General features: G+C 42.8%; 1 protein-coding gene across 2 annotated transcripts; it reads right to left on the reverse strand.

Moving 5' to 3' along the window:
- Positions 1-4,067: 4,067 nt before the first annotated feature.
- Positions 4,068-9,517, reverse strand: LOC139545137 (VIP36-like protein). Of its 2 annotated transcripts, XM_071352567.1 has the most exons (9): positions 9,287-9,517; positions 7,723-7,841; positions 7,273-7,390; positions 6,959-7,041; positions 6,729-6,752; positions 6,136-6,297; positions 5,933-6,047; positions 4,716-4,835; positions 4,068-4,544 (listed from the first exon to the last, which is right to left on the reverse strand). In XM_071352567.1, exons 1-9 carry the CDS (start codon positions 9,489-9,491, stop codon positions 4,402-4,404), a joined length of 1,089 nt encoding a protein of 362 aa, XP_071208668.1. In that variant the 5' UTR covers positions 9,492-9,517; the 3' UTR covers positions 4,068-4,401. The 2 variants fall into 2 exon arrangements, with proteins under 2 accessions (XP_071208668.1, XP_071208669.1); XM_071352568.1 differs by lacking the exon at positions 6,729-6,752.
- Between the last annotated feature and the right edge of the window lie 2,466 nt (positions 9,518-11,983).

An 11,983-nucleotide genomic window follows, 5' to 3' on the forward strand; every position in this document is an offset into this window, starting at 1 on the left:
AGGCTATTGTAGTAAGCTAATATAATGCTATATTGTGTTTTCGCTGTAAAACACTTAAAAAATCGGAAATGTTGGCTGGATTCACAAGATGTTTGTCTTTAATTTGCTGTACACCATGTATTTTTCAGAAATGTTTTATGATGAGTATTTAGGTATTTCACGTTGGTCTCTATAATTACTCTGGCTGCTTCGGTGCTATTTTTGATGGTAGCTGTGATTGTAGCTGCAATGTAAAACTGATTTATACCTCAAATATGCACATTTTTCGAACAAAACATAGATTTATTGTGTAACATGTTATAGGACTGTCATCTGATGAAGTTGTTTCTTGGTTAGTTTGGTTGGTTCTTGGTTAGTTTGGTTGGTTTCGTGCATGCTACCTGTGCTGTGAAAAATGTCTGTCCTTTTTTGTATTTGGTGGTGAGCTAACATAAATATATGTGGTGTTTTCGCTGTAAAACATTTTAAAAATCGGACATGTTGACTGGATTCACAAGATGTGTATATTTCATTTGCTGTATTGGACTTGTTAATGTGTGAAAGTTAAATATTTCAAAAAAATATTTTTTGAATTTCGCGCTCTGCCTTTTCAGTGGAATGTGGGAGGAGTTCCGCTAGCGGAACGCTGGGGCCAGACAGGTTAAAATCCCCAGATACAAAAAAATGCAGCCTCGGGATATATGGTTTACAGAGTCCTGTGAAATTCTTTCAGGGCCGTCTTTCAGGGCCACTAGGAGCGCCGCTTCTGGATGAGCATTTTCTTGTTTGCTTATGGCCTTATACAGCTGGTTCAGTGGGGTCTTCATGCCAGCATCGGTTTGTGGTGGTAAATAGACGGCTACGAATAATATCTCTTGTTAGATAGTGTGGTCTACAGCTTATCATAAGGTACTCTACCTCAGGCAAGCAATATCTCGAGACTTCTTTAATATTAGACATCGCGCACCAGCTGTTATTGACAAATTGACACACACCCCCACCCCTCGTCATACCAGACATAGCTTCTCTGTCCTGCCGATGCATGGAAAATCACACCAGTTCTATATCATCTGTCGTCGTTCAGCCACGACTCGGTGAAACATAAGATATTACAGTTTTTAATACACCGTTGGTAGGATAGTCTTGATTGTATATTATACATTTGTTTTCCAACGATTGCATGTTGGCCAATAGAAAGGATGGTAGTGGAGGTTTACTCACTCGCCTACGAATTCTCAGAAGGCAGTCCGACCTCGGCCCCCCTTTTCTCCATCTTTTCTTCACGCAAATGATGGGGATTTGGGCCCATTCCCGAGAATGCAGTATATCCTTCACGTCAGACTCGTTAAAGAAATAATCTTTGTCCAGTTCGAGGTGAGTAATCGCTGTTCTGATGTCCAGAAGTTATATTTGGTCATAAGAGACCATAGCAGCAACATTATGTACAAAATAAGTTACACCAATGTGAAAAAAAAAACAAATTAGCAAAGTTGGTTAGGAGCTCGTAAAACGGCAGCCTTCCCCTCCGGTGCCATTCTTAATAGCCAAAGAGCACATAGAATAGGATATTTAAAGCCACATTAAAGCCACATTTAAACCACCATAGGTGGTTTGAAGTCAGATACAAATCTGATTCCTGGCCATGCAACTCCTGTCTGAATGGTCAAATCTGATTTATTTGCCCTGAAGTGGTTTTTAGACTGTAATTTGGCATATCTTGTTGCTTGCTAACTATTCTGTTGACAGTTTCGACAAGAACATGTGGTAGCTAACTACTTGTTAATTGTTAATTGTTTACAAATTAGTGAATGTGCTAGAAAACTAAACAGCCACCTAGCTAGCTAGTTGACTGCTGTGGCTAGACAAAAATGACTTGTTTTGAAAGTTGGATCATCTTGTCCTTTGAGGTTTTAAAAGTGTTCTTACACTATGATTTTGAACATTCAAAACAACTGTGAAACGTCCATTGCAGACATTGTTGTCACCTTAGCTTGCTACATAACTTCTGAGTGTTAGGAAGCACCACCACCAAATCGGCCTACAACACTGCGCACACCCGTCGTTACTATGACAACTATTGTAGCCATGTCAGAAAATTACTGTTGTCTGAACACACACAAATCCGATTTGGTCATTTGTAACTTGCTGTTTGGACCGTCAGTATTCCAAAACAGATTTGAAAAACAAAACTGATTTGAGCATTAAGGCCTGCAATATGAACAAGGCTTAAGAGAGGTAAAAATACATGGCAAAATATGTTTCCAAATGAGCAAGATTAGAAATGTTTTAGATGAGAAACGTTTATTCAAAAAGATTTGACACAGGAGCACTACAGTGCATATTCTCTTCATGTACACAAATAAGATAATATTTTAGTGGTAAATTTCAAAACTTCACATTTTCATTGCACTGAAATAATTATTTAAATAGTAAAGTTTGAGTGGGTTGTTTCAAGATTTCTTATGATGACAATAAATTACTGTCATATCACACATCCACAAACATAATTAACTAGAGACGTCAACATTTAATTAAGTAAACATTTTGGGTGAAAACAGCACATACAACTTTTGACCTCCTAGAAACTGACATATCCTGGGTCGTATTCATTAGTGCAAACCATAGCAAAACTTTTTGCAATGTTAACATATTACCTAAGCCGTTTTACTCAGTGGCATTGTGCAGTTCCTCAAGGTCCAAATGAGCAGTATTATAGCTAATCTCATGCTATTTTACACATTTCGCCATGAGGCCGAGATAAAATGTGCTACGCCAGTGGTTTTACTACGGTTTGCACTAATGAATAGAATACAACCGCAGTGGAGGCTGCTGAGGAGGACGGCTCATAATATTGTCTGGAATGGAATGAAATGGCATCAAACACCTGGAAACCATGCGTTTGATGTATTTGATACCATTACACTCCAGCAATTACTACTAGCCCTCCCCCCCCAATTAAGGTGCCACCAACATCCTGCGAACCCAGGTAAGGCACCAGGAAATAAGTGGCTGGAGAGGATCGGTAATGTAGCTTTGTAAATTGGATTACAAACTAAGGCTACTTATTTAGGGGTTACAGTTCAGCCATACCCAACAGAACCACCATTCCTACACAACCACTTCAGGTAACTCAATTCACATTTGAGGCTCAATGTGGATGGTCAATGTGTAGTTTTTCATTACAGGGTAAAAACATGTCAACATAGAAAACAAAAACTGTCACAGGTCAACAACAGACATTTGATCAATCATAAAGGTCAAATAAAAGGTTGACATTTGTTGGTGTACTAGACAAACAGTGACTTTAAATCAGGTTAACACAAACACTTAATTCATTACAATAAATATATTCGCCGCAGGTGAGATGATCTGTTTTGATTAAGTGCTTAAGATAGTTGTGTGCTTGATACGATGGCTGGTAAACAACGGTTTGTTAACAACTTAAAACCTACAAAGGAGGGTCGAGAGTCTCAGAGAAAACAGAATGTGTAACTTTGATCAAACAAAAGGGAGTAGCATCCAATGACATGTACAGTACGATATATCGATGGTAGTTACAGCACAGCAATACAGAATTGTCAAGGGCCAAACAATAGAACTAGAGATTGTGTGTGTACATAGTGATACACGGGCCTGTATTCAAAAAGTCACTGCATTGATCTAGGATCAGCTCCCCCCGTCCATATAATCTTATTCATTACTATCTAGAAGGCCACACCTACTTGGAGATGCTTTGTGGATATGGGCCCTGATCTTAAACTGGCCCTAGCTAGGCACTTTAGTTGAGAACAATTATATCTCTCATTACACAATTATTGTGACAGCTCAATATAATACTTCTTGTGGGCGTTTCATGTCAGTGCAAACAATTCTGTAGTCTCAACGGCAGAACATGACAGCAACGCTATAGTGCAATACCAACCACAGAGCACTATTCTCACAGCCATCATGCACATCACACATACGTGAGTGCAGTGTGCTGATGACAGTGTCAGCGATTCACAGGTCATGGTCTCCTTTCCTACGTTAGCTAGCTTCAGCATTTACGTTCAACACAGAGGTGAAATAAAGGGCAACAAAGACAAATCTCACAGTATTAAAAATGAAAAGGGTCACATTTGATTTATTTTGATAGGTTCATTTCTCTCAGTTGAGGTATTATTTAAGTAAGGGAATAGTTATGTAGTAAAGCTATGTATGGCAGACAGCATGTTGGTTGTATGTTTTTTTTTAAATCTATGTGCTCCTTCACAGGCTCTTGCGCTCCTTCACAGATTATCCCCCTCTCTCAGATAGCGTCCCAAATGCCACCCTATTCCTTATGGAGTGCACTACTTTTGACTAGAGCTCTATAGGCCCTGGTCAAAAGTAGTGCACTATAAAGGGAGCCATTTGGGATGCTGAGACTATCCCTCTCTCCTCTCAGTAGAAACGTTTGCGGCTGTTTTCCTTCCAGCGCCCGTACACGACCACCGCCACCACCCCCAGTACGAAGATACCGATGATGGAGAAGACTATGGTGAAGAAGAGCTGGACTCCACTCATCCCCTCCTCTTGCACCTCCACTGTAATGAAAGACAAACACAATCATAAAATTAAGACATTAAAATCAAATGCATTAATTGAAAGAGACAGGCAAAAACAATTATCACACATTTTCTGAAACAAACAATTTCTGCAAAAATGATTAAATGATGCATGCAAGATGTGAAAACCTTGCCATTGTATAATCTTACCTTTATTCAATTGCTCAAAGTTATCAACACTGGGGACAGTGAGCTCTTCCTCCTCCTCTTCCTCCTGAGGATGCTCCACGGTCAGCTGGTACAGCTTCATGGAGATCAGATCATGGTTGTCTTGGAAACGACAGGAAGGGAGAAATGAGGGCCTCCCGGGTGGCGCAGTGGTCTAGGGCACTGCAGCGCAGCGCTAGCTGTGCCACCAGAGACTCTGGGTTCACGCCCAGGCTCTGTCGCAGCCGGCCGCGACCGGGAGGTCCGTGGGGCGACGCACAATTGGCCTAGCGTCGTCCGGGTTAGGGAGAGTTTGGCCGGTAGGGATATCCTTGTCTCATCGCGCACCAGCGACTCCTGTGGCGGGCCGGGCGCAGTGCACGCTAACCAAGGTCACCAGGTGCACGGTGTTTCCTCCGACACATTGGTGCGGCTGGCTTCCGGGTTGGATGCGCGCTGTGTTAAGAAGCAGTGCGGCTTGGTTGGGTTGTGTTTCGGAAGACGCATGGCTTTCGACCTTTGTCTCTCCCGAGCCCGTACGGGAGTTGTAGCGATGAGACAAGATAGTAACTACTAACAATTGGATAACACGAAATTGGGGAGAAAAAGGGGGTAAAATTCAACAACAAAAAAATACAAATAAAACGTTGTTTTTTTTAAAAGGGAGAAATGAAAACAATTCAACAGTCAGAATTTTTCCTAATAATTTTTTTACATCGACCCAGGACTACCGCATTACCGATACACCACGGGCTTTCCACCATTCTCCATTCAGAATTGACATAGATCTGATTACTATGAACTTATCGGATTCCAAAAATGTTTGAGAATAATGCAGAGTGAAACACAAAGACAGTAAGTATTGTTCTGAGATGTTCAGACAGAAGACCAGACCAGTCCCTGACAGGTCTCCAGTAACAGAGACAGTGCTGTTCTGAGATTTTGGGCTCCAGAGTGGCGCAGCGGTCTAAGGCACTGCACCTTAGTGCTTGAAACATCAATACAGACACACTGGTTCGAATCCAGGCTGTATCACAACTGGCCGTGATTGGGAGTCCCATAGGGCGGCGCACAATTGGCCCAGCGTTGTACGGGTTTGGCCAGTGTCGGCCATCATTGTAAATAAGAATTTGTTCCTAACTGACTTGCCTAGTTAAATAAAGGTTAAATAAAAAATAAAACAAATAAAAAGATGTTCAGACAGTGGACCAGATCAGTACCTGACAGGTCTCCAGTAACAGAGGAGGCTCCAAAGAAGTAGCCCTGAGGCAGCCGCACCCCTGGTAGGTCCAGACAGTCCCGCCACTGCTGTTTGCCATCAACATCAATCTGTATCTGTAGGACATGAGGTCAAACATAGGTCAATATGTTGCTAACAGCCACCTTTAACTTTATTAAATGTGGTGCTGTGTGTTTCTCTCACTGTCAGTCTGTTTTTGGTGTATCTGATGAGGAGGAAGGTGTCATGGGGAATGTTGCGCACTAGGGCCGTGCACCCGCCAAGCTCCGTAGACTGGCCATCACGATCGTGCTCATATGCCAGAGTCCCGTTTCCCACCATACCTGACACGTATGGAAACACCCTCTGCAGAGACAAACAGAAGTAGTTGTGATATGCCAGATGTTTGTCATTCAGTGACCTGAGACACACTTGTTACATCTAAAAAGGCACCCTATCCCCTAATAAGGCTCTGGTCAAAAGTAGTGCACTATATAGGGAATAGGGTGCCATTTCAGACACAACCACTGACTAAATGCATGAAGTACTGCCAGAGTTATATTCTCAGGCAAACAGGAACAACTTCTGACACTAGTCTTTTGACGTACCACATACTGCACAAAATGGATGAGAGTTGAGACATGTCACCCATCAAACAAGTCAGAGACACGTAAATTATGTGGGTTGGCCGACATGGATGGGACAGGTTCTGGTGTGATGAGGTTATAAATAAACAAAATATGCAATTCAATTCAGGGGAAAATGACTGGGCTTGGCTGATAGTTTACTGTAGCTACCTGAGTTGAAGGGCTGTACTTCTTCTGTGTGTCCAAGAAGGAAGCAAGGAAACACAGGTTGTAGCATAAACAACACTGTACACCCAAACCAATTACACACAATCAGTGTTTGGGAATAGACAGATCCCCATAATAAATACGTGTTGGGCTGTCCCCCTGAGTGAGTGAGTGAGTGAGTGAAGGCTATTTGATCTGAGTAGGGGGATTGGGCAGAGGGGGGATTGGAGTACCTCATGGTTATTATTTTCATTGGGGTAGGTGTCCAAAAATACTCCAAGGCCGGTGAAGAGGTTCATGTTTCCAAACACAGGACCTGCAAGTGTTAAACCCCAGCAGTCAACACTTTAGGGAGGCAATGCTGACAGCGTTGTAATATTAACAACACTAGAGACATTCTTGAATCTTTTAACCTTGGTGTGTATCCAAAATGGCACCCTATATTACCTATATGGGGCACTACTTTTGACCAGTAGTGCACTATATAGAGGACAGGGTGCCCTTTGGGAAACCCTGGTTTGTGCGTTAGACAATGCAAGCTCAGTACCTGTCTGCATGCGTTCTTTGGTGTACCACAGAGCCATTCCATCTCCATTCAGGTTCTTCTTCCCCTGGCCATGGATCTTAAAGTGCACCTGCAGCTCCCAGTCCCTCAGGTAACAGGGCTGTGGTAGGAGACCATACAGGCAGACATAGACAGTACAGTGAATAAGGAAAAGCAGGTTGTGGCACGGCATGTTACCTGAGTGCTCTCTGTCATAATATGTTCAAATGCCATGTCCTATATAGAGTAGTACATGTAGTCAGAAAGTATAGGCTTAATTTATGCTAGTGTTACTACAAATGAGGTGAGCCTATAGGTTGCACGGCAGACTACAAACTATGATGTTAGAGTTCTTAACAATGCAGCCATGTAGGAGTCTCGGGTTGTTCAAGGATAAGCAGTAGTGTGCTGGTGGGTGCTGGTATCTACTTGGGGATGGAGAGCTTAACTCACAATGCGGCTCCACACTGCTCCTTGTCTGCTCTGCAAGTCAGGGGTCAGTCGCACATGCTCAGTGGTGATTATGGCGTTGCCCATCAGGTCCCAATGGGAGGAACTGGAGGAGCCCACCCCTACACAAACAAGCACAATCCCTATGCATAACTTGATATAGGCATCTTTGTCCAGTGGTCTCACAATTGTATTACAGCAATGTGAGAATATTTTAGCTCACCTTTGAGAACAAATCACAATCTTTGTCCTTTATATATACAGCACCAGTCAAAAGTTTGGACACACCTACTCATTCAAGGGTTTTTCTTTATTTTTACTATTTTCTACATTGTGGAATAATAGTGAATACATCAAAACTATGAAATAACACATATGGAATATTGTAGTGACCTAAAAAAGTGTTAAATCAAAATATATTTTATATTTGAGATTCTTCAAAGTAGCCACCCTTTGCCTTGATGACAGCTTTGCACATTCTTGTCATTTTTGGCATATATTTTTCTTTATTATTTTCCCCTAACCCTACCCACCCCTCTTAATTGGAGTAAACTAATGGACAACACTTAGGTTTCTACTTCAAGCTTATACATACTATATACATTTTACGGACACAATGCACCTTACAACAGTTAACTTTAGTTTGTTTTTAATCCCATCCCTCAGCTACCACCAACCCCTCCCATCCAGCTTGATTTCTACATTGCCATATATTTGTAATTGTGCTGTTTCACAAAAATTCAAAATAGAAATTTTTCAGACACAGCATATTTTACATTAGTCATCTTGTTGTTTTAAATCTCACACTTCAGCGCCACTCAAACCTTCCCATCTATCCCCCAACACCATCAATTTATTTATATTTGCCATATATTTTTCAACTCTGCTGTGATGTTTCACAAAAGTTCTGAACCTTTCTATTCTAAATGTTTCTACAGATTGTAAATTAAAGAGGAATATAATAATAATTTTAGCAAAAATGTTTTTGATCGACTGAGTGACTTTTTAAATCACCGTGTAGTGCTATTTGCAGTTAGCTCCAGGTAAATGTTGCACTTCAACCGATCTTTGTCCTTTTTAGAGGGACCAATGCAGAAGCTACATTTGTAAAATACCTAGTTTGCTACCCATAATGTCATCAGCAAATGGTTGTTTATTATGGTGATCCACCTTGGATAACACAATTCTCTACACATGTCAAGACATTTACATAACTACACCGTATTATTATACTATCAATAATCGACCACCTTCCCGTATTGGGAATCATTGCGCAATAAAATGCAATCCTATGAAGAAGGTGGCACTTGTTAGCTAGGTGAGTTAACACTATGCTGCCAATACCCATTTCGCAACATTAGAGACAATAGCTAATGCTAGCTATACAGTAAGTACTTTCTGATTAACTCAATACTGGTTTTGTAGAAGACAAATGTCAATATTTGTGAACGTTGTCTGTTAATCAAAATATAAAATCATTCTGAAACCAAAACAGGTCGCAGCAATGAAGAACGCGAAGGGGGAGAGATTTTCGGCAAAACACCGGCAAAGGACAGCCCAACGTTACCTTGGTATGGTTTGGTAAGCGAGTGCTCCCTTTTTAAAAAGTCATCCATTTCGTAGCCATCGTCTGCCAGACACTGACACGTTAAAATAAGGACAATAGTAAACAGACATGTTAATTTATGAATGTTTCGCTGATTAAACATTAAATCAAATATCTGAAAACTGCTCAACCGAAACCAATTAGTTTTGCTCATGGTGGCGGCCATTGTTCTTCTTTGGTGGTGTTTATCGGCGGTTGGCATCCAATGTTATGGTGCATTACCGCCACCTACTGTACTGGAGTGTGGGCCAGAGACATGAAGCAACGAAATCCTACCTATTTTTTAATTTAACCTTTATTTAACTAGGCAAGTCAGTTAAGACAAATTCTTATTTACAATGACGGCCAAACCCGGACGACGCTGGGCCAATTGTGCGCCACCCAATGGGACTCCCAATCACAGCCGGATGTGATGCAGCCTGGATCCTGCCAGCCGTTTCTCTTTAAAAAAAATATTTGAGACTGTATCTAATGACGTTTTACTCAACATGCTCTTTAAACTAATTTCCTGTATCCCCTTCTCCCTCATACAGGATCTCAGCCTCTCTCTTTCCCTCTCATACTGCCCACACTGTATCAGTACATGCTCTACTGTTTCTATGTCCTGGCAATAACCACATTTTCCTGTTGGATGCTTTCTAATCACATTTAAAGTCTTATTCATCCGGCTGTGTCCCACCCTTAGTCTTGTGAAAATAGCCTCCTCTCTTCTCTCTCTTCCTGCCGTCCCCTCCTACCTTCTTGACGTACCAGTGACTAGAACCATTCAACGCTGGTCTGACCAATCGGAATCTAAGCTTTAAGATTGTTTTTATCACGCGGATTGGGAAATGTTCCGGTCAGCCTCAGAGTATAACATCGACCTATACGCTGACTCGTGAGTGAATTTATAAGGAAGTGCATTGGAGAAGTCGTACCCACTGTGATTATTAAAACCTACCCTAACCAGAAACCGTGGATAGATGGTGGCATTCGCACAAAACTGAAAGAGCGAACCACTGCATTTAACCATGGAAAGAGGTCTGTGAATATGGCTGAATATAAACAGTGTAGTTATTCACTCCGCAAGGCAATCAAACAAGCGAAATGCCTGTACAGGGACAAAGTGGAGTGGCAGGGTCTACAGGAAATCACGGACTACAAACAGATAACAAGCCACGTCAGCGACAACGACGTCATGCTTCCAGACAAACTAAATTGAGGATAATAAAGTGCCACCGTTGCGGCCCGCTAACAAGAACTGCGCCCTCCCTCCTTCTCCGTGGCCGACATGAGTAAAACGTTTAAACGTGTTAACCCTTGCAAGGCTGCTGGCCCAGACGGCATCCCTAGCCGCGTCCTCAGAGCATGCGCAGACCAGCTGACTGGTGTGTTTACGGACATATTCAATCCCTATCCCAGTCTGCTGTCCCCACATGCTTCAAGATGACCACCATTGTTCCTGTACACAAGAAAGCAAAAATAACTGACCTAAATGACTACCGCCCCATAGCACTCACTTCTGTCATCATGAAGTGCTTTGAGAGACTAGTCAAGGATCATAGCACCTCCACCTTACCGGCCACTCTAGACCCACTTCAGTTTGCATACCACCGTAAGAGGTCCACAGACAATGCAATTGTCATCACACTGCACACTGCCCTATCCCATCTGGACAAGAGGAACACCTATGTAAGAATTGTCTACAGCTGAGCATTCAAAACCATAGTACCCTCCAAGCTCATCATCAGCTGGAGGCCATGGGCCTCAACCCCGCCCTGTGCAATTGGGTCCTGGACTTTCTGACGGACCACCCCCAGGTAGCGCCCCACAAGGGTGCGTGCTCAACCCTCTCCTGTACTCCCTGTTCGCCCATGACTGCGTGGCCATGCACGCCTCCAACTCAATCATCAAGTTTGCAGACAAAACAACAGTAGTGGGCTTGATTCACAACAACGACGAGACATCCTACAGGGAGGAGGTGAGGGCACTCGGAGTGTGGTGTCAGGAAAACAACCTCTCACGCAACATCAACAAAACAAAGGAGATGATCGTGGACTTCAGGAAACGGCATATGGAGCACCCCCCGATCCACATCGACGGGACAGCAGTGGAGAAAGTGGGAAGTTTTGTAAGTTCCTCAGCGTACACATCAACGACAAACTGAAATGGTCCACCCACACAGACAGTGTGGTGAAGAAGGCGCAACAGCGCCTCTTCAACCCCAGGAGGCTGAAGAAATTTGGCTTGTCTTTTACAGATCCACAATCGAGAGACCCCTGTCAGGCTGTATCACAGCCTGGTACGGCAACTACTCCGCCCTCAACCGCAAGGCTGTCCAGAAGGTGGTGCGGTCTGCACAACGCATCACTGGGGGCAAACTACCTTCCCTCCATGACACCTATAGCACCCGATGTCACATGAAGGCAAAAAATATAATCAAAGACAACAACTACCTGAGCCACTGCCTGTTCACTGCCTGAGCCACCATCCAGAAAGCGAGGTCAGTACAGATGCATCAAAGCTGGGACCGAGAGACTGAAGAACAGCTTCTATCTAAAGGCCATCAGACTGCTAAACAGAAATCACTAACTCAGAGAAGCTGCTGCCTACATGGAGACCCAATCACTGGCCACTTTAACAAATGGATCACTAGTCACTTTAAACAATGCCACTTTA

This window comes from Salvelinus alpinus, chromosome 19 (genome assembly GCF_045679555.1).
Source record: "Salvelinus alpinus chromosome 19, SLU_Salpinus.1, whole genome shotgun sequence".
In the NCBI taxonomy this organism is placed as follows: Eukaryota; Metazoa; Chordata; class Actinopteri; order Salmoniformes; family Salmonidae; genus Salvelinus; species Salvelinus alpinus.

Coding starts and splice junctions, on each gene's coding strand:
- LOC139545137 (XM_071352567.1), bottom strand. CDS start 9,491: ATGGCCGCCACCATGAGCAAAACTAATTGGTTTCGGTTGAGCAGTTTT. Junction 7,042..7,272: donor CAAAGAACGCATGCAGACAG/GTACTGAGCTTG, acceptor TAACACTTGCAG/GTCCTGTGTTTGGAAACATG. Junction 4,836..5,932: donor TGTTACTGGAGACCTGTCAG/GTACTGATCTGG, acceptor GTCGTTTCCAAG/ACAACCATGATCTGATCTCC.